Source organism: Monodon monoceros, unplaced genomic scaffold, assembly GCF_005190385.1.
Source record: "Monodon monoceros isolate NGI ecotype Baffin Bay Population unplaced genomic scaffold, NGI_Narwhal_1 Super_Scaffold_8, whole genome shotgun sequence".
NCBI classification, from domain to species: Eukaryota; Metazoa; Chordata; class Mammalia; order Artiodactyla; family Monodontidae; genus Monodon; species Monodon monoceros.
This window is the reverse complement of record NW_021703785.1, coordinates 12,025,756-12,048,005: the sequence shown is the minus strand read 5'-3', so window position 1 is coordinate 12,048,005 and position 22,250 is coordinate 12,025,756. Positions and strand designations below refer to the sequence as shown.

At 44.4% G+C, this 22,250-nt stretch overlaps 1 protein-coding gene across 4 annotated transcripts in view; it reads left to right on the top strand.

Annotated features, from left to right (window-relative positions):
* Window positions 1-22,250, top strand: part of FARP1 (FERM, ARH/RhoGEF and pleckstrin domain protein 1) — a 292,071-nt gene that overhangs the window by 173,548 nt on the left and 96,273 nt on the right. For all 4 annotated transcript variants that reach the window (XM_029209915.1, XM_029209911.1, XM_029209914.1 and 1 more), the window contains exon 3: window positions 10,006-10,110. In XM_029209915.1, the coding sequence (XP_029065748.1) occupies window positions 10,006-10,110 (105 nt within the window). The remainder of the gene's footprint in view (window positions 1-10,005; window positions 10,111-22,250) is intronic.

The following is a 22,250-nucleotide window of genomic DNA, read 5'->3' as shown; positions in this document are numbered from 1 at the left end:
GAAATCCAATCTGAAGTGTGTTTAATGAGTGTTCTGAACGCTGGGGCTCAGTGTGGAGGGAACAAGGAGCACAGTGTGTCCCCCACCCCAGACACCGTGGCCACCCTTGGAGCCGCAGCACTGAGGAAGAATTGCTGCGTTTGTGCACCCGGTAGATGGGCAGGCCTCAACATTTAGCTACTTTCCCCCAGAATGAAAGACTTGTCCCGGCTCCCCAGACTTTGGTTTTATAGTTGTAGCTCCTGTTCTTAACTCTACTTGGCATCTCACAGCAATGGCGATCACAGTGTTTGCGGCCAAGGCTGCTACTGGGTCCACCGTTGGGCTTTGAGTCATTTTCCTCCTCCCCCTTGTCCCCCTCGTCCTCCTCCTCCCCTTCTCATCATCATCGTCATCACCATCATAGCTAATACCCAGTAGAGTTTGCTGAGTTCTGGGTACCGTCCTTAGGCTTGCTGTATGCTGAGTTGTTTAATCTTCACTACATCCTATGAGGTGTTTCAGTCCTGCTCCCATTCTACAGAAGTGGAAGCCGAGGCCCAAAGAGTAACCTCATCCCAGGTCACACTGCCATGGAGTGATGGGGAATTTGCAAGAAGACAGATGCCTCCAGAGTTTGTGTTCTTAATTATATTATACTGCCTCTCTAAGACCCCCAGGGGCTGGAGACACAGCTTGAGAAACATCTCCCACATTTCCGCTGTTCCATTTCTTGGTTAACTAAGGAGTCCTGCCTTTGCAGCAGGTCACGACTGGTTTATGTGACACTCACCCTGGCCTGCAGGGGCTGTGCCGTACTACGGTCACACCTTCCATATATATCAGACCGTATGTCCTACCGACCGGCTTTGGTGCCCCCAAGTTACAGCAGTTGCAAATGTCAGCCTCTTCCCTTGGTTTTCCCAGCAAGTTTTCTCCAGGACAGTTTGCATCATCAAAATTAGGGGTGGAAGTCTTGAAGGAGATAAGAGGGAAAATAGACTCTGAGGCTGCCGGTTAGGAGCAGATTCTCTGAAGCTGAGTTTGAATCCCAGCTCCACGGCGAGTGTCACCTTGGCGCCAACTCTGTGTCCTCTGGCCCGGAGTGTCCCCGGGGTGCAGCCTTAGGTGTGTTGTGGGTGTGCAGATGTACCGGTCCCTCCGCCCCCAGGGCAGCTGCATCTTAGACATGATTATTGATGTCCCATAACTGGGTTTGGTTGGGACTCTGTACTGGCTTCCAGTGTGCTGTCTGGAAGTCCTGAGCCATTCTGATTCACTAGCCTTTGCTTTTCTCTCTCATAACTTTTAGAATCTTTTTTTTCCTTGTGTTCCCAAACTTCCCAATAATTTGCATTGAAATGGATCGTGCTCATTCCATGAGATACTCTCTGGCCCTTTTTCAATCTTGAAAGTCATACTCCTCAGTTCTGGAAATTTCCTTATATTATGCTTGCATAATTCCCCTTCCCCTTGGGTCTCTCTGTGTAGGGGTCGCATGATTCAGATGTTGAGCCTTTCTAAATGTCTCCCGTCCTCCCCTCCCCGCTGCCACGCCTTGGTCGCCTGGTGTAGGTTCTAGGAGAGTTTTCCACTGTATCTTTAAACTCTCACAGTGACATTTTAATTTCTGCCGTGCTATTTTTCATTTCGAAGAGCTCTTTCTTGTTAACCAAATATTCCTTTTTATAACCTCCTGGGGTTATGTTAGTTATAAACTCGGAGCTATATGAGGATACAAATTACAATGTTTTTAAAAGTTTTTCACTCTGCCCTGCCTTATCGGAAGTACTTGGCGTCTCCCGTTCCTGACCTTTTGGGTAGTTCTGTGGAATTTGACTGCTTCCTTATTGCTGCCTCTCTTCTCCTCTGTAATTAGACTGCAGTTTTCTCCTCTGTCATCTTCTAGAATTTGGGGGAAATCTCTTACCCGCTGTCTCTTCTCTCATTTTCTCGGTTTCCTATGAATTCCTCTTTTCATCCTTTTACTGTTTCTTTTAAACAGGGTTTCTGGGTACCGTGGAGATGAGCTGCGTGTATTCAGTCTGCCATCTTTAGCCACAAGTGTCACCTTCTTAATCATTTATATTAAGCCCAGTCTGCAGTGGCCTTGTGCTAAAATTTCTAAGAAAAAAATGTATTTATGGACGGATCGGTGAGTTCCTATGAGATTTCTCCAATTGTATTCTTGGGTCTCTGCTTCACTGGCAGCTGCTGACTACATGCTGAGGGGTCAGGAAGGGGGAACTCTGGACGGAGGGCTGGTTGGTGGGAGGCTGCGTGAGCTGGGGGACTTCCCAGCCTGGACCCTGCCCCTCCCCCATCAGGGGTGGAAGGGTCCAAAAGAGACTTAGGGTGTAAAAAGAACTTTGTAGAATACTGCTCATATCTAGAGCAGCAACAGTAAAAAGAGGAACACCTTTTAACGATAAGCAGGAAAAAATTATCTCCTATCACGAGTGTACTACTTACTGAGTTTATTTGGTTTTTCCAGTTAGAGAAATTTTCAAGGCCAGAATGTTTATGTTATCCCCAATCCACTTATCACGTCATTATTTCATTATAATCTCTTCGTTTGAAAGGAACAGAGCAGGACGTGACGGCGTCGTCTCTGCCCCCAGGTGGCTGAGAGGTGGGTAACAGCACTGCGGAAGGTGGCTGTATGAGTTTGCTAGGGCTGCTGTAACAAAGTACCACAAACTGGTGGCTTGAAACATCAGAACTTTATTCTCTCACCGTGCTGGAGGCTAGAAGTTCAAAGCCAAGGTGCCAGCAGGACCATACTCCCTCCGAGACCCTGGGTGAATCCCTTCCTTGCCTCTTCCAGCTGCTGGTGGGGACCATCCGTCCTTGGCGTTCCTTGGCTCACAGCCACATCACTTGTCTCTGCCTCTGTCATCGCATGGCCTTATCCCTGTGTGTCTGTCTTCACACCATCTTATAAGGACACCACTCCTGTTGGGTTAGTGCCCACCCTAATGACCTCATCTTCACTTGATCACATCTGCAAAGACCCTGTTTCCAAATAAGATCTCATTCACAGGGACCAGGAGTTAGGACTTCATGTCTTTTTGAGACACAATTCGGCCCGTGACAGTGGGTTCAGTGTTATTTGCTACGGTTGCGTCTCAAGCTTGAAGTTATCCCGAAATGGAGATTGGAGCCAGAGACCGCCAAGTGCGCCGGCTCTGCCTGGTGGGGGTCCACGTATCGACATGACTGGCACCTGGCTCTCAAAGCAGAGTCTTTGCAGCATCCACTGGGAGCTTGTTAGAAATGCAGATTCTTGGGCCTCACCCCAGCCCTCCCGAATCAGCGTCTGCAGGTGATCGATGGGCACACCAATCAGAGAAGCACTGCTCCGAATCGCCTCCAGCAGAATTCTAGGGCAGAATAAGCATACCTGGCTACGGACTCTGCCCTTGGGGACATGGTCACACACACACAGATGTGGTAGCCAGGCTTTCCATCCCATGACGTTGCAGAGACATGCCTTTGGGGTTGGGAAATGGGACATCCTCCTCAATGTCAGCCCATTCCCCTGCCCTTAATTTTATAAACTAACATTTCCCCATCACAGTAGAAGCAACAGTATAGAGAACTTGTGTTACGTGCCAGGGTCTTTGCTAAATACTTTGCGGTCAGAGTTTTATTTAATCCTCACATTGATCCTAAGGGGTCGACAGTATCTCCAGTCCTTTCCTGGCTCCACCTACTATAGACTGAATTGTGTCCCCACTCCCCCAAATTTCTATGTTGACAGCCCGACTCCCAGTGTGGATGTATTTGGAATAAAGAAGTAAGGTCAATGAGGTCATAAGGGTGTAGCCCTGATCCGATAGGATTAGTGTCCTTATAAGAAAAGACACTAGAGTGCATGTGCGCTCTCTCTCTCTCTCTCTCTCTCTCTCTCTCTCTCTCTCTCTCTGTCACTCTCACTCTCTCACGTAGCACTTACCATACCTTCTAATTTAGCTGCTTTATTCTCTAACCTCCGACTCAGCGAGAGATACTTGTATTGATTTCCATTCCCTTAGCCCCTAGCACAGTGCCTGCATGTGGCTACTCACTTGACAGATGTACCCCAGGCTCCGTAAGCCATCATGGTTATTAATACTTCTACCCATCTGGTCAAAAACCACCAAAGGGCCAGGAGGAAATCTGCCATGTTAACGACACCTGTGGTGAGGGTTAGTGGGTTATGGAAATTTGAACAATATTCTAATAGGTATTAACGGTAGGAAAAAGGGCTGAGGCCTTTGAGAGAAGCCATTCCCTTCTGCTGTAGAAGAGCATGCCCTAGTTGTCTTGGTTACCTTAATCCCAAAGGAGAGAAAAACAAAATACTTCCAGAAACAGCTCTCTGAAACCTCAGCTGACGCATATTTTGTAAAGTTGGTCAAATGTTATCTTTATCAATTTCTGTCTATGAGATTATTTCAGCAAGGCAGATTTTGGCTGTATCATGTAGGGTGACTCCTTTGTTCAGACCCTTTGATGAGGTGGGGAGAGGGTGTAGAAGACACCCCCAACCTGGAAAGAATTGTCTTTATTCTTTTAGAGGAAAAAAAAAATACTTCCTCATAAAACTTGATGTAATAGAAATAACCTGAAGGCATAGACATATTTTAAAGGCACAATAAACCAAAAGGACTTTGATTCACAGTTTTTAATAGCTTGAAGCTCTGTGTGAATGTTCATACTATTTCTTATTCAGTACTTAGTTGCCAGACACTCCCCAAGAATGTAAACCTCCTCCTAAAATTTAATTTTATAGGATTCCATGAAAAGCCTCTTCAAAATGGAGAAAGCAGTGGGGGCGCACAGTGAGCAGTCAGCCACCTTATTTGTGCACTAGATTAAACTTCAGACGTCTCTTGGAGCATAATTTAAAGCAGCCAGTGAGAAACAAGTGACAAAAATTTGCTTATGTGGTTTCACTAATTATCGGTTTGTTCTCCAAAATACGACGCATGATCGCTATTTGGTTTCTTCACTTCTGGACTGTTTTAATCAAGACTGGCCATGTGCGGGGCCAGCCAGACTCTTAGTTTCTTAGAGGGTGTGGGAGTCTCAGAGATCTGCCCCCCTCAGCCCCAGTACAAACACTTGGGGACAATTTGAAAAACATTCATCATGAGGTCCCTTTCATGTTAAACCATTTCTAACAGATACAGGTTTTCAGATGAAGCCTAAGTGATTTGTTTTTCCTTCCTCGTGTATGATAATTTGTGCAGCCGTAAGTGTGTGTGTGTGTGTGTGTGTGTGTGTGTGTGTGTGTGTGTGTATGTATCTTAAAGTAAGTTACTCTTTGAGAAAGTACGTTTACAGATGAATTTCCTGAGTGTCTCCTCTTTGTGTTCTGCCAGCCTAGTCTACGGTGTTGCCACCTTTCCCCACATCCAGACTTTATTGACTCATTTATAGGTTTGTTTTAGCAACAAAGGGCTGGTGGCTTTGTAGCTGTTGAACCCCATCATCTGTCTCGTGCAAAGCCTGCCCCAGGTGCGTAATTTGTGGTTACTTCCAACGATGTTCATATCATGCCTTTTTCTTCGCCAGACACGTAAAAGAACCTTTTGTGCTGAGAAATATTAACAGCCCTTTAGCGCACACACGGATATCACTCATTCTCCCCGTGTGATACGGCTCTTCACAGACGCTCAACTTGAGCTGGGTCCTACCCCTCAGTGTTTCTCGAAGATCTAATGTAAAGGAGGTGGATTCTTGATTTTCTTGTTCTTAAAAATAGTTTAAACAGATTCTATTGTGAGTAACTCCCTTCAGTCATTTGTATGTAGATGTGAACGCCATCCTCAGTTCCTTTTTTTTTTTTTTTGGTCTTTTTTTCTGCATTTTTAAATTTTGGTAAAATGAACACAACAAAAGATTTACCATTTTAGCCATTTTTAAGTGTACAATTCAGTGGTATTAAGTACATTCACAGGGTTGTGCAACCATTGCTACCATCCATTTTATATCCTGTGGTGTGAATTTTGAGCAAAATTGCTTTTAATGTGAAGTTCAAAAAATTCATTGGAGGCAAGTGTAAAGAAACGATGCTGTGGACTGAGTGAATCCACTGTTGGAAAGAAAGAGGGGATAATTTTTCTTAAAGAATGTGGATAAAACTCTTCCTGCTTCCCTTCTCTGAGATGCTTTCTCTGAAGCGGAATTCAGCCCTGGGTGCATTGATTAAACCCAGACATTTCTACACCAACCCCTAAAAGAAAGGGAAACAGTGTCCCTGAACTTTGGCATTGTGAAGCCTATCTAGGAACATTTTAGGCCATAGCTGCCTGGTATACATTGGGAAGTTAATGCCGTGTCCGTTTACCCATGAAATTGTCATCTAGTGACTGCATTTCAACCCTTATAAATACTTTCTAGTAATTCTACATGCTGGCTTTCCTTATACCCCTGAAGATAGCCAGTGTTCACAGGACAATTCATATAATGCATTAAAGGCATCTATTTTACGGATGAATTTTAGGAACTATATAATATTGTTCAAACTCTAACTTCTCCCTATATAAAAATTTGGGTCCCATTGAAAAGTCATTTTTGCATCAAAGATTTGTACAAAATAATAAATTTTAAGGAAAATTTTAAGACTTGCGACCAGGCTTATATATTAACTAGATTCCAAGCGTCTATTTCCAGCCTCTTATCATTACCAAGATATGCTCAGTGTGGTCACAAAAATCTCTGCTGACTCAGTAAAGGACCTGATTCAGGGGGTAACTCTACCTCTCCTCGGGGTGTTCCGTGAAGTGCTGAGTTGAACATCATTCCATAAAGGCATCCATTGTATGTTGATTTTTTTACTTGTTTAGACTTGCAGCGTTGAATTGTAAAGTCTCATTTCCCAGACTCTGTAAATCTAGATGAAGTTATCAAATTCACTTAGTTCCAGGAATTCTCTGGGAGACGTGAGTGCTTGCCAGCTGGTCAGATAATTGGTGGTTCAGTTTGTAACAAATAGGAAATGTCAAGAATGGTGAGAAAGAAGAATTGTGAAACTGGAATGTGGTCTTCTCTTAAAAAGATCTTATGATGGGGCTTCCCTGGTGGCGCAGTGGTTGAGGGTCCGCCTGCCGATGCAGGGGACGCGGGTTCGTGCCCCGGTCCGGGAAGATCCCACATGCCGCAGAGCGTCTGGGCCCGTGAGCCATGGCCGCTGAGCCTGCGCGTCCGGAGCCTGTGCTACGCAGCGGGAGAGGCCACGGCGGTGAGAGGCCCGCGTACAGCAAAAATAAATAAATAAATAAATAAAATAAAATAAAAGATCTTACGATACAGGAATTCTTCCACAGCTTCTTAGCACCTGGCCCGTTTCTATCATGTTCTTACTAGCTAGCCTCTGCAGATTTTACTGGCCAGAGAAGAGGACCTCGAACAAGTAGCCATGCCTAAGTCATTCATACAGTTCTATGGAGGCAGGTGTGAGGAATTGAACTCAAGACCCCCCCGTGAGCCTGGCTGGTGAATTCCCAAGTGCTCTCAGCATGACTGAGGGTGCGTTGCTTTGACAAAGAAGTGGGAAATAAGATTGGTGACCAGTAATCCGTTCAGCTGTTAACACTGGATAAACGTAGGGGTGTGTGTGCTGGGGTAGTGGGGGGGATACGTTTGACAGACAAGGACGGGGTTTACACACCATTACATGTTAGTCCTGCCATCAGGGCAAGTGAAACGACTCTCCTGGTGACCCTTGGACCAGGCATTCAAAGTCTAGAGCCTGGGAGTTTGGGATTATCCATGGAGACTACTGCATGCCCTTAGATAACTGTGAATATCTTCTGGATTTCAACCATGAGGAATATGGGAGCACAAAGTGGTGTCTGTTTAAAAAAAAGAAAAGAAATATGCTTTATCACTGGACACGGAAGCACCTTTGCTAGCCCCTCAGGTCACGCTGTTGGGTGGCCTAATGGATGTGCCCATCATTGTACTTGTCAGGCTCTGACTGCTACTGCCAATTAGTCTCCTGTGTTACTAATTGGCTCCTAAATTGCTCTGCTCTTAGCAGAGGGGAAGTGAATCTATAAAACCAGTAACTGGAGACGACACTGCCTTGAAACATTTTTCTTGCAGTGTTTGATCTGTGTGGTGAAATTGGATCCATTTTGCAAGTGGGTCGTTAGGAATCTACCAGATAGTGAAGAGAAACCAAGGCATATGATTCTAAGCTCTTTAGGGTCGAAAGTGTAGAAAGGGAAGATGATATATGTGGTTTCTCTTCACTATCTGGTAGATTCCTAACGACCCACTTGCAAAATGGATCCAATTTCACCACACAGATCAAACACTGCAAGAAAAATGTTTCAAGGCAGTGTCGTCTCCAGTTACTGGTTTTATAGATTCAGGGTATAGAAAATACATGTATAGTATTGATTTCAGCAGACATTGAGGGAGTGCCAGGGGCTGCGCTAGCCAGTAGGAATAGAAAGGTGACCAGGTAGCCCAGAGTTTCATTGGGGAGACAGACTCGTAGCTGTTTAACTACAGAGAATACAGTGGAATGTGTAATTGTATTCATTTGTTCATTCGTTTCAACAAGACTGGTTGGCATTTAGGCATCGTGGGTAAGGCGATTAATAACCTATGGCCTAAAAAAATAAATAACGTATGGCCTTTACCCTCAGTTCCTGTGAAGTCTAGATGAGAGTTTATGCAAAGTCTAGAGAAGAAAGCCGTACATTCTGCCACATTTGGCAGGGGGTGGAGGGGGAAGCAAGAGGAACAGGGACAGGCTTTCAGCTGCCACAAAAAGGGCATGGGATCATGAGCTGAAAAGTTACAGAAATGCACACAAATATTAATAGCAGCTTTATTCACAATTGCCCAAACTTGGGCAACCGAGCTGTCTTTCAACAAGTGAATGGGTAAACCAACTGTGGTCCATCCACACAGTGGTATATTATTCATCAATAAGAATGGAGGAAACTTAAATGCATACTGCTAAGTGAAATAAGCCAATCTGAAAAGGCAACATTCTATACGATTCCAACTATATGACATTCTAGAAGAGGCAAAACTAGAGAGACAATAAAATGATCAGTGGTTGCCAGGAGTTTGGGGGATGGTGAGCGCGGACGAAGGGAGCACAGGGGATGTTTAGGCTGGTGAAACTCTCCTGTGTGATCCGGTTATGGGGGCTCTATGATAGTATGCGTTTGTTGAAATCCACAGAAGGATACAGCACAAAGAGTGAATCCCAGTGTAAACTATGGACTTTGGATGGTGATGATGTATCAGTATTGGCTCAACAATTGTAACAAATGTACCATACTAACCCAAGATGTTAGTAAGTGGGGCACTGGGTGTGGTGGGGAGAGGTGCGTGAGAACTCTCCCCACGTGTTTCCTGCTCAATTTTCTGTAAACCAAAAACTGCTCTAAAAAATAAAGTCTATTATTTCTGTAATTTATTAAGTATTTACAGTGGTGTGTTGATTTCTGCTGTACAGCAAAGAGATTCAGTTGTACATATATATACATTCTTTTTCATATTCTTTTCCACTGTGATTGATCACAGGGTACTAAATATGGTTCCCTGTGCGATGCAGTAGGACCTTGTCGTTATCCATTCTATGTATGAGTCTGCATCTGCTAATCCCAAACTCCCAGTCCATCACTCCTCCACCCCCCTCCCCCCAGCAACCACAGGTTTGCTCTCTATGTCTGTGAGTCTGTTTCACAGATAAGTTCATTTGTCGCATATTTTAGATTCCACATATAAGTGATATCATATGGCATTTGCCTGTTATTTTTAAGGGGGGTAGTGCCTGGCCTTGGGGTAGGGAGAAGATGGCAGAGGTCAGCACCTAAGTGTGAGGGCAGCATGAGAAGGGAATTGGTGGTGGGCACGGGGCCGGTGACCAGGGTGTAGTGGCGGTGCTTGGTGGCGAGCGGTTACAGACTCTGGCATGAAGAGGCTTCCTGTAGTGGGAGCCGCGGTGTGCGGTGTGCGTCCCTAGCTGCCTGTCTCAGAGGGCGTAACTCCCGCTGTTTCTGTTCCCAGCAAAGAGCCCCGGGGAAAGTGCTGCTGGATGCGGTGTGCAGCCACCTGAACCTCGTGGAAGGAGATTATTTTGGCCTCGAGTTTCCTGACCACAAGAAGATCACGGTAGGTGACGTCCGTGGGATGTTGCTGTTTTACTGTCTGTTCGACTTGGGGGAGGGAAATAATTGGGACCTTCCTTGGCCATATGGAAATGTACAACAGAAAAGGTACCCAGAAAGCCCTTGTTAATCTGTTTTTGAAAGTAATGTGTGCATGTGATTAGCAAGTTCAAAGAGAACACACAGTGCAGGCTGCCCCCCCCCACCATCTCCCTCCACCCTCCCTCTAAGAACCTCCATCACCAGTGTCTTGTGTATCCTTCTGATAAGAGTCTGTGTATATGTGTACACAAACACGTAATTTTTTTTTATACTGGGGTATAGTTGATTAACAATGTTGTGTTAGTTGCATTTATTGTATTTTTATTATTTTATTTTATATTAGGGTATAGTTAACAATGTTGTGTTTCAACAGACACATATTTTTGAAAAACGATAATGTGAGGAAACAATACACAATGCCCTGTACTCCACCCACACACCGTTCATATATCCTGGACATCTTTCCTCTTCAGCACATAGAATCCGCTTCCTTCCTTTTCACAGTTTCATGCTGTTCTGCTGAATGGATGTGCCATAACTTACAACCCTGGCTGTAAAGTGTGGGATACTTAGGTTGTACTGAATCATGTGCTTTTTACAAATGGTGCTCCAGTGGACATACTGGTACGTTCATGTTTGCATTCATGATCAAGGGTTTCTCTCAGTAGTTCAGATCCACAGGCACGGAAGTTGCATCATCCGTGGGTTTGAGCATCTTAAAGTTTGCTAAATATGTCATGTTGTTCTTTAAAAAGGTTTCACTGATTTGAACCCCACATTTAGAACATAGAGCACCGTTCTTTTTTCTCTTTTGGCCGATGGCACTTTCTTAAGGCTGTATCCTAGTCTACCTCTTATGAGACACCCTGTTAGGGTGTAAGTTCATGGACTGCATTTCTATTCCGTGCACACTGAGTGCCTGGAACTTTTGCTGGCCCCTGCACTGGGGATCCAACAGGAGTGAGATGGAGAGAATGTATAATCCAGGTGGGGCATCAGACTGAGTCAGTGGCCAGTTCAGGACATGTGGCAGGTGGTCCACTGGAGCCCGGGGGCGTTGGGCAGTGGGAGCAACAAACAGCATTTGTGTTCAGGAAATCCTTCACAGATACTGTGAAACAGAGTCCTATGAGGCCAGGAGGAGTTGACCTGATAGAATGTTCCGGGGAGAGGGGGCACCAGATGCCCAAAGACCAGGCTGCAAGTGGGCTATTCAGAAACCTGCAGAGAAGGCTGAAGTTCAGAGGTGAGGGAGCAGGGCTCTGCTGATGGAGGTGAGAGAGAACCGGAGCCAGGTCTACACGGAGGGACTTTCTGCCCCATTGCTATCTAGTAGAAACGGAAGATGAACCACTCACTTAATTTCAAGTTTTCTAGCAGTTATGTTCAAAAAGTTTTTAAAAAGTGAAATTAATTTAATAGCCTGTTTAATTTGATTGAACACATCTAAGATCATTATCATTTCAACATGTAATCAGTCTGAAAACCAACGAATAACAGATTTTACACTTTTTTCCTGCTAAGCCTTTGAATCTGATATGTATGTGACACTCAGCCAGACCGGCTGTATCTCAGGTGCTCAGTGGTCACGTGTAGCTAGTGGCCCTTGTACGGGACAGCACAGTTCTGCACCGAGCTAATGTGTTTAGGAAGCTGGTAATGCATTTTAAAGGGAGCGTGGGGGGAATTCCCTGGCGGCCCAGTGGTTAGGACATGGGCTTTCACTGCAGTGGACTTGGGTTCAAGCCCTGGTTTGGGAGCTAAACTCCCACAAGCCACGTGCGAGGCACGGCCATAAATAAATAAATAACGAAATGAATAAAAAATAAAGGGAGTGTGATATGGTCTGATTTACGGCTTAGAAAGACAACTGTAGCCAGATTGGAATCGGACGAGAGTCAGGAGAGCTGTCCGGGGTTCATGGTATAGGGCTGGAGATGGTGCTGGCTGGGACTGAGCCTGCACCTGAAGACGTGCACAAATCATGTTTTCGAGACATACATCTAACCTCTAAGCCCTCTTTGCCGTTTTCTAGTGCTTATGTTAGCTCGAAGCTGCCCTGACTCCCTGTCCTCTTTCTGATGTGGCAGACGACCGCAGAAGGGCCACATCTAATTCCACATTCATTTATGCATCGAACGATTATTTTGTGCCAGTGCCGCGTCCTGCATCACACTTCATACGGCAGAAGACACCTGATATGAAGGGACACCTAGCAAGTAACAGTTACTGTTTCCAGTCATTAGACGAGCCTGCTTAGGAAGGTTGACAAGGAAACAAATAATTATCATACAGTGTAGCCAGGTCAGTGGACCATTGTTTCATAAACTTGTTTTATGTTAAAATAATGATTCTGAAGACACTTGAAGATTTGTTCTCTCATTATTTCTAGCAACGCTGCCTGCATGAGTCAGGGTCCCGACAGCTTTCCTGACTCCAGTCTTGTCCCATTCCGATCCTGCTGGAGTTTCTTTTCTCAACCGTAAATTAGCAGTGGTGAGGGTACCAAGACTGAGAATCATTCCGCATCTGGGTCAACCAGTTAGCTAATGGCAGAGCTAGGATTCTAACCCCATTCTTCTGACCTCAAGTTCAGTGCCTTTTGTGTTGACCTTGGGTGCTTCTCTTTTGCGAGCGTTTACAGACCTATTAATCTTTCAGGGTATCTCCAGGGCTGACTTGTTTCAAGTTTTACCAGGCTTCATTTTTGTGATTTCACCGTTTCCTTGTCATATTGTTTAGGAATGCGTTCAACTGAAAAATTCCCTAAACCCATTAATGATAACTAAAAGAAAGAGATAATTGTTGCAAATAAAGGCCACTACCTGAGTGCTCACCATGCACCAGGCTGCTCTAGTTCCTGTGGACACAACAGCAAACATGGCCCATATTCTAAAGCGGGGATCAGCAAACTTTAGTTAAGGGCCCGATAGTGAATATTAGAATAGACGTTTCGTGCCAGAGAGTCTCTACTCCAGCTTTCAGTTCTACCCTTGTAGTGTAAATGAATCGGCATGGATTTGTTCCAGTAAAACTTTATTTATAAAATAGGAAGCTGTAGTTTGCCAACACGTGCTCTAGGAAGTAATAGCTCTGTTCAAGGCATCATAATAGGTTTATGTACACTGTTTCGTTTATTCCGGTTCCTTTATTCTAGCTCATTATACCTCCTTTTTCTGATAAGGAAGCTAAGGCTTAAAGAGTAAGTCCTTTTCGACAAGGCAGACAGCTGAGCAGTGATAGATCCAGGATTCAAGTTCAGATCTTTCTAAATGCTCTTGGTCACCATCCTGCTCTGACCGTGTCTCTATATTTTGCTCTATGTCAATTTCACATCGCAACCTGAAAGCTAATTTCATGTAATTTTCAAAATAGGTTGTTTTAACAAAATTGATCTGTGGTATTAGATGAGATGGTACAAATGCGTACAAGGAGGGCTTCTGGGGTCCTGGCCATGTTCTTTTTCTTGATCTCAGTGCTTGTTCTGTGGGTGCAATCAGTTTGTAAAAATTCAGTGAGCCGTACACTTGTAACACGTACACTTGTAATGTGTACACACACACACACACACACACACACACACACATACACATATCTTCGATAAAAGTTTACCCCCAAAATGCAGTGAACTAAAAGCACACAGGAACAGAAATAATGACCAAAAAGCACCCAGAGGCTGGCTGATGGAATCTGTCTTGGAAGAGCCTAGGACGAGTCTTGATTGGATGAACTGAGGGAGAGCCACTCACGTGAGACTAGTAAACACTAGCTCCGTTTCCCCTCTGCTCTCAGATAAACTTGCTTGAAGATTTAAGATTTACATCATAGGGTTTTTGTCTCCTTCCCAGATTCTGTCAGTGCTGACTTCCTAGCTGGCCGTTGTATCATAGTGGTGGGTCGGACTGCCAGCCCCCAAACCCCTGCTTTGCCTCTTAGCAGCAGGGTGACTGGGGCAGGTTGCTGACCTTCCAGTGCCTCACTTTGCCTGAAGGTAAAATGGGGACGACGGTGCCCATCTCGTGGGGTTTTTGAAACGATCAAACACGGTATCTGTCAGCATGTAGCCCGGGGTCTGGGAACTGTGTATGTAGTGTTCAGAAAGTATTAGTTATGGAAACTCTCATCGTCATTCTCATCATTACAGTTTTTTGTGGTCAAACACAGATAACATGAAATTTATCATCTTAACCATTTTCAAGTAAGTCTACAGTAGTACGGTGGTGTTAACTGTATTCATTGTTGTGCAGAAGGTCTCTAGAACATTTTCATCATGTAAAACTGAAACTCCATACCCATTAAACAACAGCTTCCTTTCCTCTTCCCCAGCCCTTGGTAGCTACCATTCTACTTTCTGTTTCTATGAGTTCGACCACTTTGGATACCTCGTATAAGTGGCATCATACATTATTTGTTGTTTTCGGTCTGGCTTATTTCACTTAGTGTAATGTCCTCAAGGTCCATCCGTGTTGGAGCATGTGTCAGAATGTATTCTTTTTCTCTTAATATTTATTTTTGGCTGCATTGGCTCTTGGTTGCCAGGCTCCGGCTTCCTCTAGTTGTGGCGAGCGGGGGCTACTCTTCGTTGTGGTGTGCGGGCTTCTCGTTGTGGTGGCTTCTCTTGTTGCAGAGCACGGGCTCTAGGTGTGAGGGCTTCAGTAGTTGTGGCTCGCGGGCTCTAGAGCGCAGGCTGAGTAGTTGTGGCGCACGGGCTTAGGTTGCTCCGTGGCATGTGGGATCTTCCAGGACCAGAGCTTGAACCCATGTCCCCTGCATTGGCAGGCAGATTCTTAACCACTGCGCCACCAGGGAAGTCCAAGAAAGGCTGAATAATACTGCATTGTGTGGATAGACCACATTTTGCTTACCCACTCATCTGTTGATGGACATTTAGGTTGCTTCCCCCTTGCTTGTTGTGAATAACGCTGCAATGACGTGTTGTCGTTGTTATTTTTAATACTACTGTTGTGGTTATTACCTCTGCCAGGCTTCTTTTGGGAGGCTGCTCACATATCTGACAAACCAGCAGGAAGCATGGTTACTCTCAAAATGCCCAGACATGGGCTGTCACAACTGGTTTTGCCCATTTATCTCTACGTAATACACAGGAAGCTGGTTGTTCCCCCAAGGTCCCCAGCGTGCAAGGTTGTGGACCTTTGTCCCTGGATGGTAAGTTCAGGCAACTCGCACTGCAGCTCAGTCTTTCACCCCTTTCTCATCACTTCTATCACGTAAATAGCCCATGTCAGAGCATTCTTCATAGTAAGGGTTTGAAAAAGCCTAAGGGGAGAATGAGTGCTTTCCCTGGTCTAAGATGTGTTTCTCAAGATTGGAAATAAACTAGTGATAATTAGTAAGTAATCAATTGTGCTCTACCCTCAATTAGACTTGTCCCATGGCTTGTCAATTAATAGAGTTGATTGCTGTGTTTACATGCAAGTCGGGCACGTGTTGTCCTTGAGTCCAGGCAGCTGCCCCGTGGGATTGCCCCACAGAAGTAGAGAAGTCTTTTAATCGTTTTTTTTTTTTTTTTTCATTGATGTGCCTTCCCGTGGCAGAGATGCTATTATTGATCTTACGAATCAAGACCCTTTACTTAATATGCCAGCTAATGGGTACCTAGAGTCTGAAGGCTGGTAAAAGGCCAGAGAGGTGTTGGGTTGCCATTGGGGTGGATGCAGAGAGCTCACTGTTCTTGGGCTTCTGCTGTGTTCCATGGACTCTGCTATAAACTTAACTTCACATCGTTCGTTCTTCACATCAGGGGTCGGCAGAAAGAGCCAGAGAGTAAACATGTTAGGCTTTGCAACCCATACCGTCTCTGTTGCAACTGCCCAGCTCTGCCACTTCAGTGCAAGGCAGCCATAGATAATGTAAATGAATGATTGTGGTTGGGTTCTGGTAAAACTTTAGTTATGGGCATGGACGTTTGAATTTCGTAGAGTTTTCACACGTCATGAAATATATGGCTACTTTTGATTTTTTTTCCCCCAACCACTTAAAATCCCGTCTTTGCTCTTTGCGCAGTAGCAAAACAGGTCGTAGGCTGGATTTGGCCCATAGGCCTTTGTTTACCAGTCTCTGCTTTATAACATTTCTCCGAGGTAGGTACTTTATCATCCATGTTTTACAGTGAGCAAATTCAGTATGAACTGCATAACCAGGTTTATTACCATGAGTCACACACAGACCCGTCTCAGGCGATGCAAGTTCTCTCTGCTTCACTGGGCTGCCTTTCCTCATATCTCCCCATCTCAAAGAGCTGCGCACAGCTGGCCAGCAGAGATGGTTGTATATGTAAGATTTATCTCGTGGACCTATTGGGGAGAGTGGGAACAGCTCTGTGTTATGGCCTGTAAATCTCTGTTTAAACATTTGCTTTGTCATTTGGCAACTGGGTAGATTCTGAACTTCTTTGATTTTGTACTTTATCTGAAAAAATTGGGATTAATAAATGACTATTTTACAAGGTTATCATGAGGATTAATTCAGATACTTTACAGTGTTGACCCCAGCAGGCTTCCCGGCATAGCGGTCAGTCAGCTATCTGCTGTATTTTATTCTTGCATTCTGGTTCGGAAAGCAGTGAGGCTGGCCTGCCGGTATTTCATGAAAGCTACAATGCTCAGTGATCTGATAAACAATTCTGGTTTTGTATAAATAAATACTGGTAAAGGGACTTCCCTGGTGGCGCAGTGGTTAAGAATCCGCCTGCCAATGCAGGGGACACGGGTTCGAGCTGTAGGCCGGGAAGATCCCACATGCCACGGAGCAACTAAGCTGGTGCGCCACAGCTACTGAGCCTGCACCCTAGAGCCCGCGAGCCACAACTGCTGAGCCTATGTGCCACAACTACTGAAGCCCACGCGCCTAGAGCCCGTGCTCTGCAACAAGAGAAGCCACGGCAATGAGAAGCGCACACGCAGCAGCGAAGAGTAGCCCCCGCTCACCGCAGCTAGAGAAAGCCCACGTGCAGCAACGAAGACCCAACGCAGCCAAAAATAAATAAATAAATTTAAAAAAAATACTGGTAAAGCTCAGGAAGAAAACTGGCATCTTTTCATTCATTTTATAATCTTCTTTACTCCAGGAAAAAAGTTTTACCCTTGGCAGGTGTCTTAGCTTAGGCTGCCATAACAAAATACCATAGAGTAGGTGGCTTGAACAACAGATGTTTCATTTCTTTCAGTATTGGAGTCCAAGATCAGGGTATCAGCATGATCAAATTCTGGTGAGGATTCTTTTTCTGGCTTGTAGACGGCCACCTTCTCACTGTGTCTCAAAGAGCAGAGAGAGAGATCGATCTCTTTCTCTTCTTATAAGGCTGCGGTCCTGTTAGCTCAGGGCCCCACCCATATGACATCATTAAGCCTTAATTACCTTCTGAAGACCCTGTCTCTAGATACAGTCACATTGGGGGTCAAGGCTTCAACACAGGAATTTGAGGGACACAGTTCAGTCCACAGCAGCAAGCATGCTTTCTAGGGGCCTTGAGGTCATAGAACCTACCCCTACCTGGGATGACAGACATCACTAACTGGTGGTTTCCCAGCCCCTCTGGGGTCAGACAGGCCTCCTTCGTCTATGGTTAGTTGCAGGCTTCTGACTTTGCTTCTTCCTGGGGGCCTGTGGCCATCTGAGAACAGGAGGGGCTCTTTGTGGAACATGCCAGGTGTGAAGGGTGAAGAGCACTGCAGACCCAAGGACAGAGGAAAGCTTGGGAAGCCAGCAGAGGTGGGGTGGTGGAGCCGCCCGGTCACCACACAGAGCAGCCCCATGGTTCGGCCTGACAGTGGCTGCGGTGACAGGGCAGGTCTCAGAGAGTCCGGGGAAAGGCAGCTCGCTGGAAAAATACAGCTATGGGTAATATTCTATTTCTTAAGCTGGGAGGAAGCTATATGGGGTTTTGTTTGTTGTCAATTTGTTTTTTAATTAATAGACTTCGGTTTTTAGAGCAGCTTTAGGTTTACAGAAAAAATGAGCCGAAAGTAAAGAGAGAAGAGAGGTCCCCTATGCTGTCTCCCCATGCACAGTGCCCCTATTATTAACGTCATACATTACTGTGATGCTCATACAATCGATGAGCTAGTATTCTCATACATGCTCATACACATACTGTGTAGCTCATACAATCGATGAGCTAGTATTACTACATTATCTTCACAGTTCCAAGTTCAAATTAGGGTTCCTTCTTTGTGTTGTACATTCTGTAAGTTTTGACAAATGTATAATGACATCTATCCACCATTACAATACCAACAAGAGTAGTTTCACTGCCCTGAAAATCCCCACTCCACCTCTCTCCCCTCTGAGCCCCTGAGAACCACTGATCTTTTCCTTCAACATTTTCTTATTTTCTGTGTTCTTGATGCTTCAGCATTTGAGGCCTTGTTGACTGAGGAGAGACTGCCCTTCCCAGGACTAGCCAGTTCTTAGACATAGCAAATGGTTCCCCTGCCAGCATACCTCCCATATGGAAATGAACCAGTCCAGAGGCCATACTCTGAGCCACCTCTTCTGTCTCGCTCTTACACTGCAGGAGACAAAATTCCTCTGCCTTAATCATCTCAGGGCCGGTGTCAGACACCTAGAGACGGCCCTACACCCAGAGCCCACTAAGATGACTCAAGCTAGCCAATCCTGAGCTGTTTACCCTGACTTACCTTGTCTTTTCCCATGGAAACCACAGTAAAGCCTCCTTCCCATGCGTTGTCCTCGCCCTTTCTGCCTCCTGGCGGACCCTGGTGCTTCCCCACATGGCCCTGCATGGTGTGGCATGCCCACCTCCTCCTGGGAACCATACGTAACAAACCATCTTTTCAATGGCAGCTGTGTCCTAACCTGTTGGCTCCACCGTATGTGACTAATGAAGGCTACATCTTAAAACAATTTGGTTTAAAAAAATACCTGGAAATAGGTTTCTAAAATGGATAGTCTTGAGAAGGTAGAAGTGGAATCATAGTTTTTGGATCTTCCCAAACCCAAGACCCACATAAAAACAGCTACTTAACAACATCAAAACCCGTGGACAACATTTATGGTAAAACTAGGTGTCAGAGTGTAAGCCCTAGATCCCAAAGTACAAGCAGTCGGAGATAAAACGTCAGCCAGACACAAGGTCTGCTATCAGAGTCTGTACGGGAGGAGACAGAGGGGAGCAGCAGGGCATCTGATGGAATGGAGAAGAGAACTCCCAGAGAGCCACTAGAAATCCCAGGGGAACAGTTTGAGAAGAACAGTGGAAGCTGAGAGGCCTGACGGTGCTGGAACATTCCAGCTCCAGTGAGCAGTAACTGACCTTCCGGGACAGGCCACCACTTAGGAGAAACTATGGAGAATGGGAGTGAAATTGAGCCAGGGAAGGACAATAGAGAGGAATAACAGAGAAGGGGAGGGAAACAGAGGCAGGAAATCTCGGAAAGCAAGCCACCATGTTTTTTAACACTGCCCAAAATTAATAGAAGAGGAAGCTCTGGGAAGGTAGGAAAGCTACCATGAACCATACTTTCTTCTCAGAAGGTTAGGAAGCAGTTTTCACATAAAAATGAGTAATAGAAAGGTATCACAGTCATGATATTAAAAAACAAATACCAGAAAACAAAAACTTAAGTGTGTTCCTCCCAACATACCATGTATGGCCTTGCCAAAGGGACCAGTTGGATCCAGCTGCCAAATTGTACTCAGTAAGGAGGATAGAAGAACATGTTGAATGGCACCATGAGTGTGGAGTCTGCAAAATCCAGACTCAGAAATTACTCAGATAAACTATAAGGAAAAGAGAGGGATGGAGGAAGAAACTATAGGTGAAAAGATACTTGAAGGACGTAACATTTTTGAAAATAAGGAAGACTAAAAGGTGCACCACTTTGTGAAATAAAACATTAAGAAATGTACGTGGTTACTGTAAAAATCTAGGTAGTGGTTACTTTTAGAGGGAGGGGGCTGGTTTTAGGATAAGATGGCTGACAGAGTTCTGTCTCTTGACTTGGTTAATGGATACAAGGGTGTTTGCCATTTAATAATTCACTAAGCTGTACGTTTGTTTTCAGTAGTTTTAAGCATCTGTGTGTTCTTTTAAATTAGAGGGTTTTAGACGGGAGGAAAAAAAGAAAATTAAAACAGAAGGAGCGGGACTTCCCTGGTGGTGCAGTGGTTAAGAATCTGCCTGCCAATGCAGGGGACACGGGTTTGAGCCCTGGTCCGGGAGGATCCCACATGCTGCGGAGCAACTAAGCCCGTGCGCCATAACTACTGAGCCTGCGCTCTAGAGCCCGCAAGCCGCAACTACTGAGCCCGTGCTCCACAACAAGAGAAGCCACTGCAATGAGAAGCCCGCGCACCGCAACGAAGAGTAGCCTCCACTCCCCGCAACTAGAGAAAATCCGCGTGCAGCAACAAAGACCCAATGCAGCCAAAAATAAATAAATTTAAAAAAATTTTAAAATATGATATAAAAAACAAACAAACAAAAAAACCAGAAGAAGCAAACTATAGATTAAAGGGGGGAAAATCCAATTAAGTCACCAGAATACCCACGTGAAATCCTTTGAACTGAAATTTTCAAAACTAATGCAAATTAAACAAATGATTTTAAATTAGTTAAAACCGAGTAATTGATGTGTTATAAGTACCATGCCTGAGGTCTGCTGCTGAGCCCTTCTTAAAAAATAAAGGTTCCCAAAGGTTAAAATTTCCCTGGAGGCAAAGGCCCCCTGAAGCCCCAGGCATTGCATTATAATATTAAGTTCTAGTTTTATTCCAAAACTTTCCTTTGCATACATCTGGGATATCAGATACTGCCTGAATGAATTTAATGCGCTAATGCATAAAGATGGCCCTCTTTATACATTTCATTTCATACTTTGGTTTACAGATCTTTAATTCCTTTTTATTTAGAGCTTTCCTTGTAAATGAATAAAAACATACCTTCAATTTTTCAGTTCAAATTTTATTCATGCATTCCTTCAGCAGTCAATTTTTTGTTGTTGTTTTGTTTTTGTTAACGGGGGCTGGTGGTGGTGGCGTAGGGGATGAGGCTAGGTTAAGAGAGACTTAATGGACATACTCAGATATGAAGCATGGTCCTGGATTGGAGGTTAGTTTTGACAGATCACAGTAAGGACATTCTTTATTCACATGAAGGAATTTGAATAGAGTGTGATTATTTGGTGAGAAGAAAAGTTTACAGAATAGAAAGATAGAAATCATTGACTAAAAAGCAAAAAGTAGGTTATAAACAATATGATCTCATTTGGGTTTTTTAAAAAGTGTATGTATGTTTATATCCACGCACATCGCTCTTCAAAAAAAAATGTGGAAGGGATATGCATGAAGGCAGTGGGTCTTAAAGCACGCTCCCCAGGTCAGCAAGCCAGCATCAGCATCACCTGAGCAGTGCAGAGTCTCAGGTCCTCACCCAGATGAGGAAGTCCGGGAGCAGAGCCCCCCCCCATAGTGTATGTTTTAACAAGCTCTTAGGGTGAATGTGATACAAGCTCAGTTCTGAGAACAACTTCATTAAAGTGTTAACCATGATCTCTTGGTGGTGGACAATTTTTAAACTTTTGCTTTTGTGAATTTTCTAATTTTCTAGCTTGCATATAGATGAATTCTATACCGATAGATTATTTTTAAATTAAAAGGTTTTTAGTAGCATCCCACAAATTTTAGTTTATTGTGTTTTCACTTTCACTTTGAAATACTTTCTAATTTCCCCTTGGTTTCTCCTTTGGCTCATGGGTTATTTAGAAGTATGTTATTTTGTTTCCAAATAAAGGGATTTTTCCAGTCCTTTCTGTTTTTGAGTTTTAATTTAATTCTGTGGTTGCTGGAGAATATAGTTTGTATGACATGAGGACTTTTAAATAATTTACTGAAATCTCTTTAATGGCCCAGAATATGGTTTATTTTGGTATATGTTTTACGTGTACTTGAATGCTCATTCTGTGGGTGGGACGGATCATTCCATCTATGGCAGTTAGATCATGTTGGTTGATAGTGCTGTTCAAATCATCTGTATCCTTAGTGAATTCTGTCTATATGTTCTGTTAGTTATTGAGTGAGAGGTATTAAAATCTCCAACCATAATTGTGGATTTGTCTATTT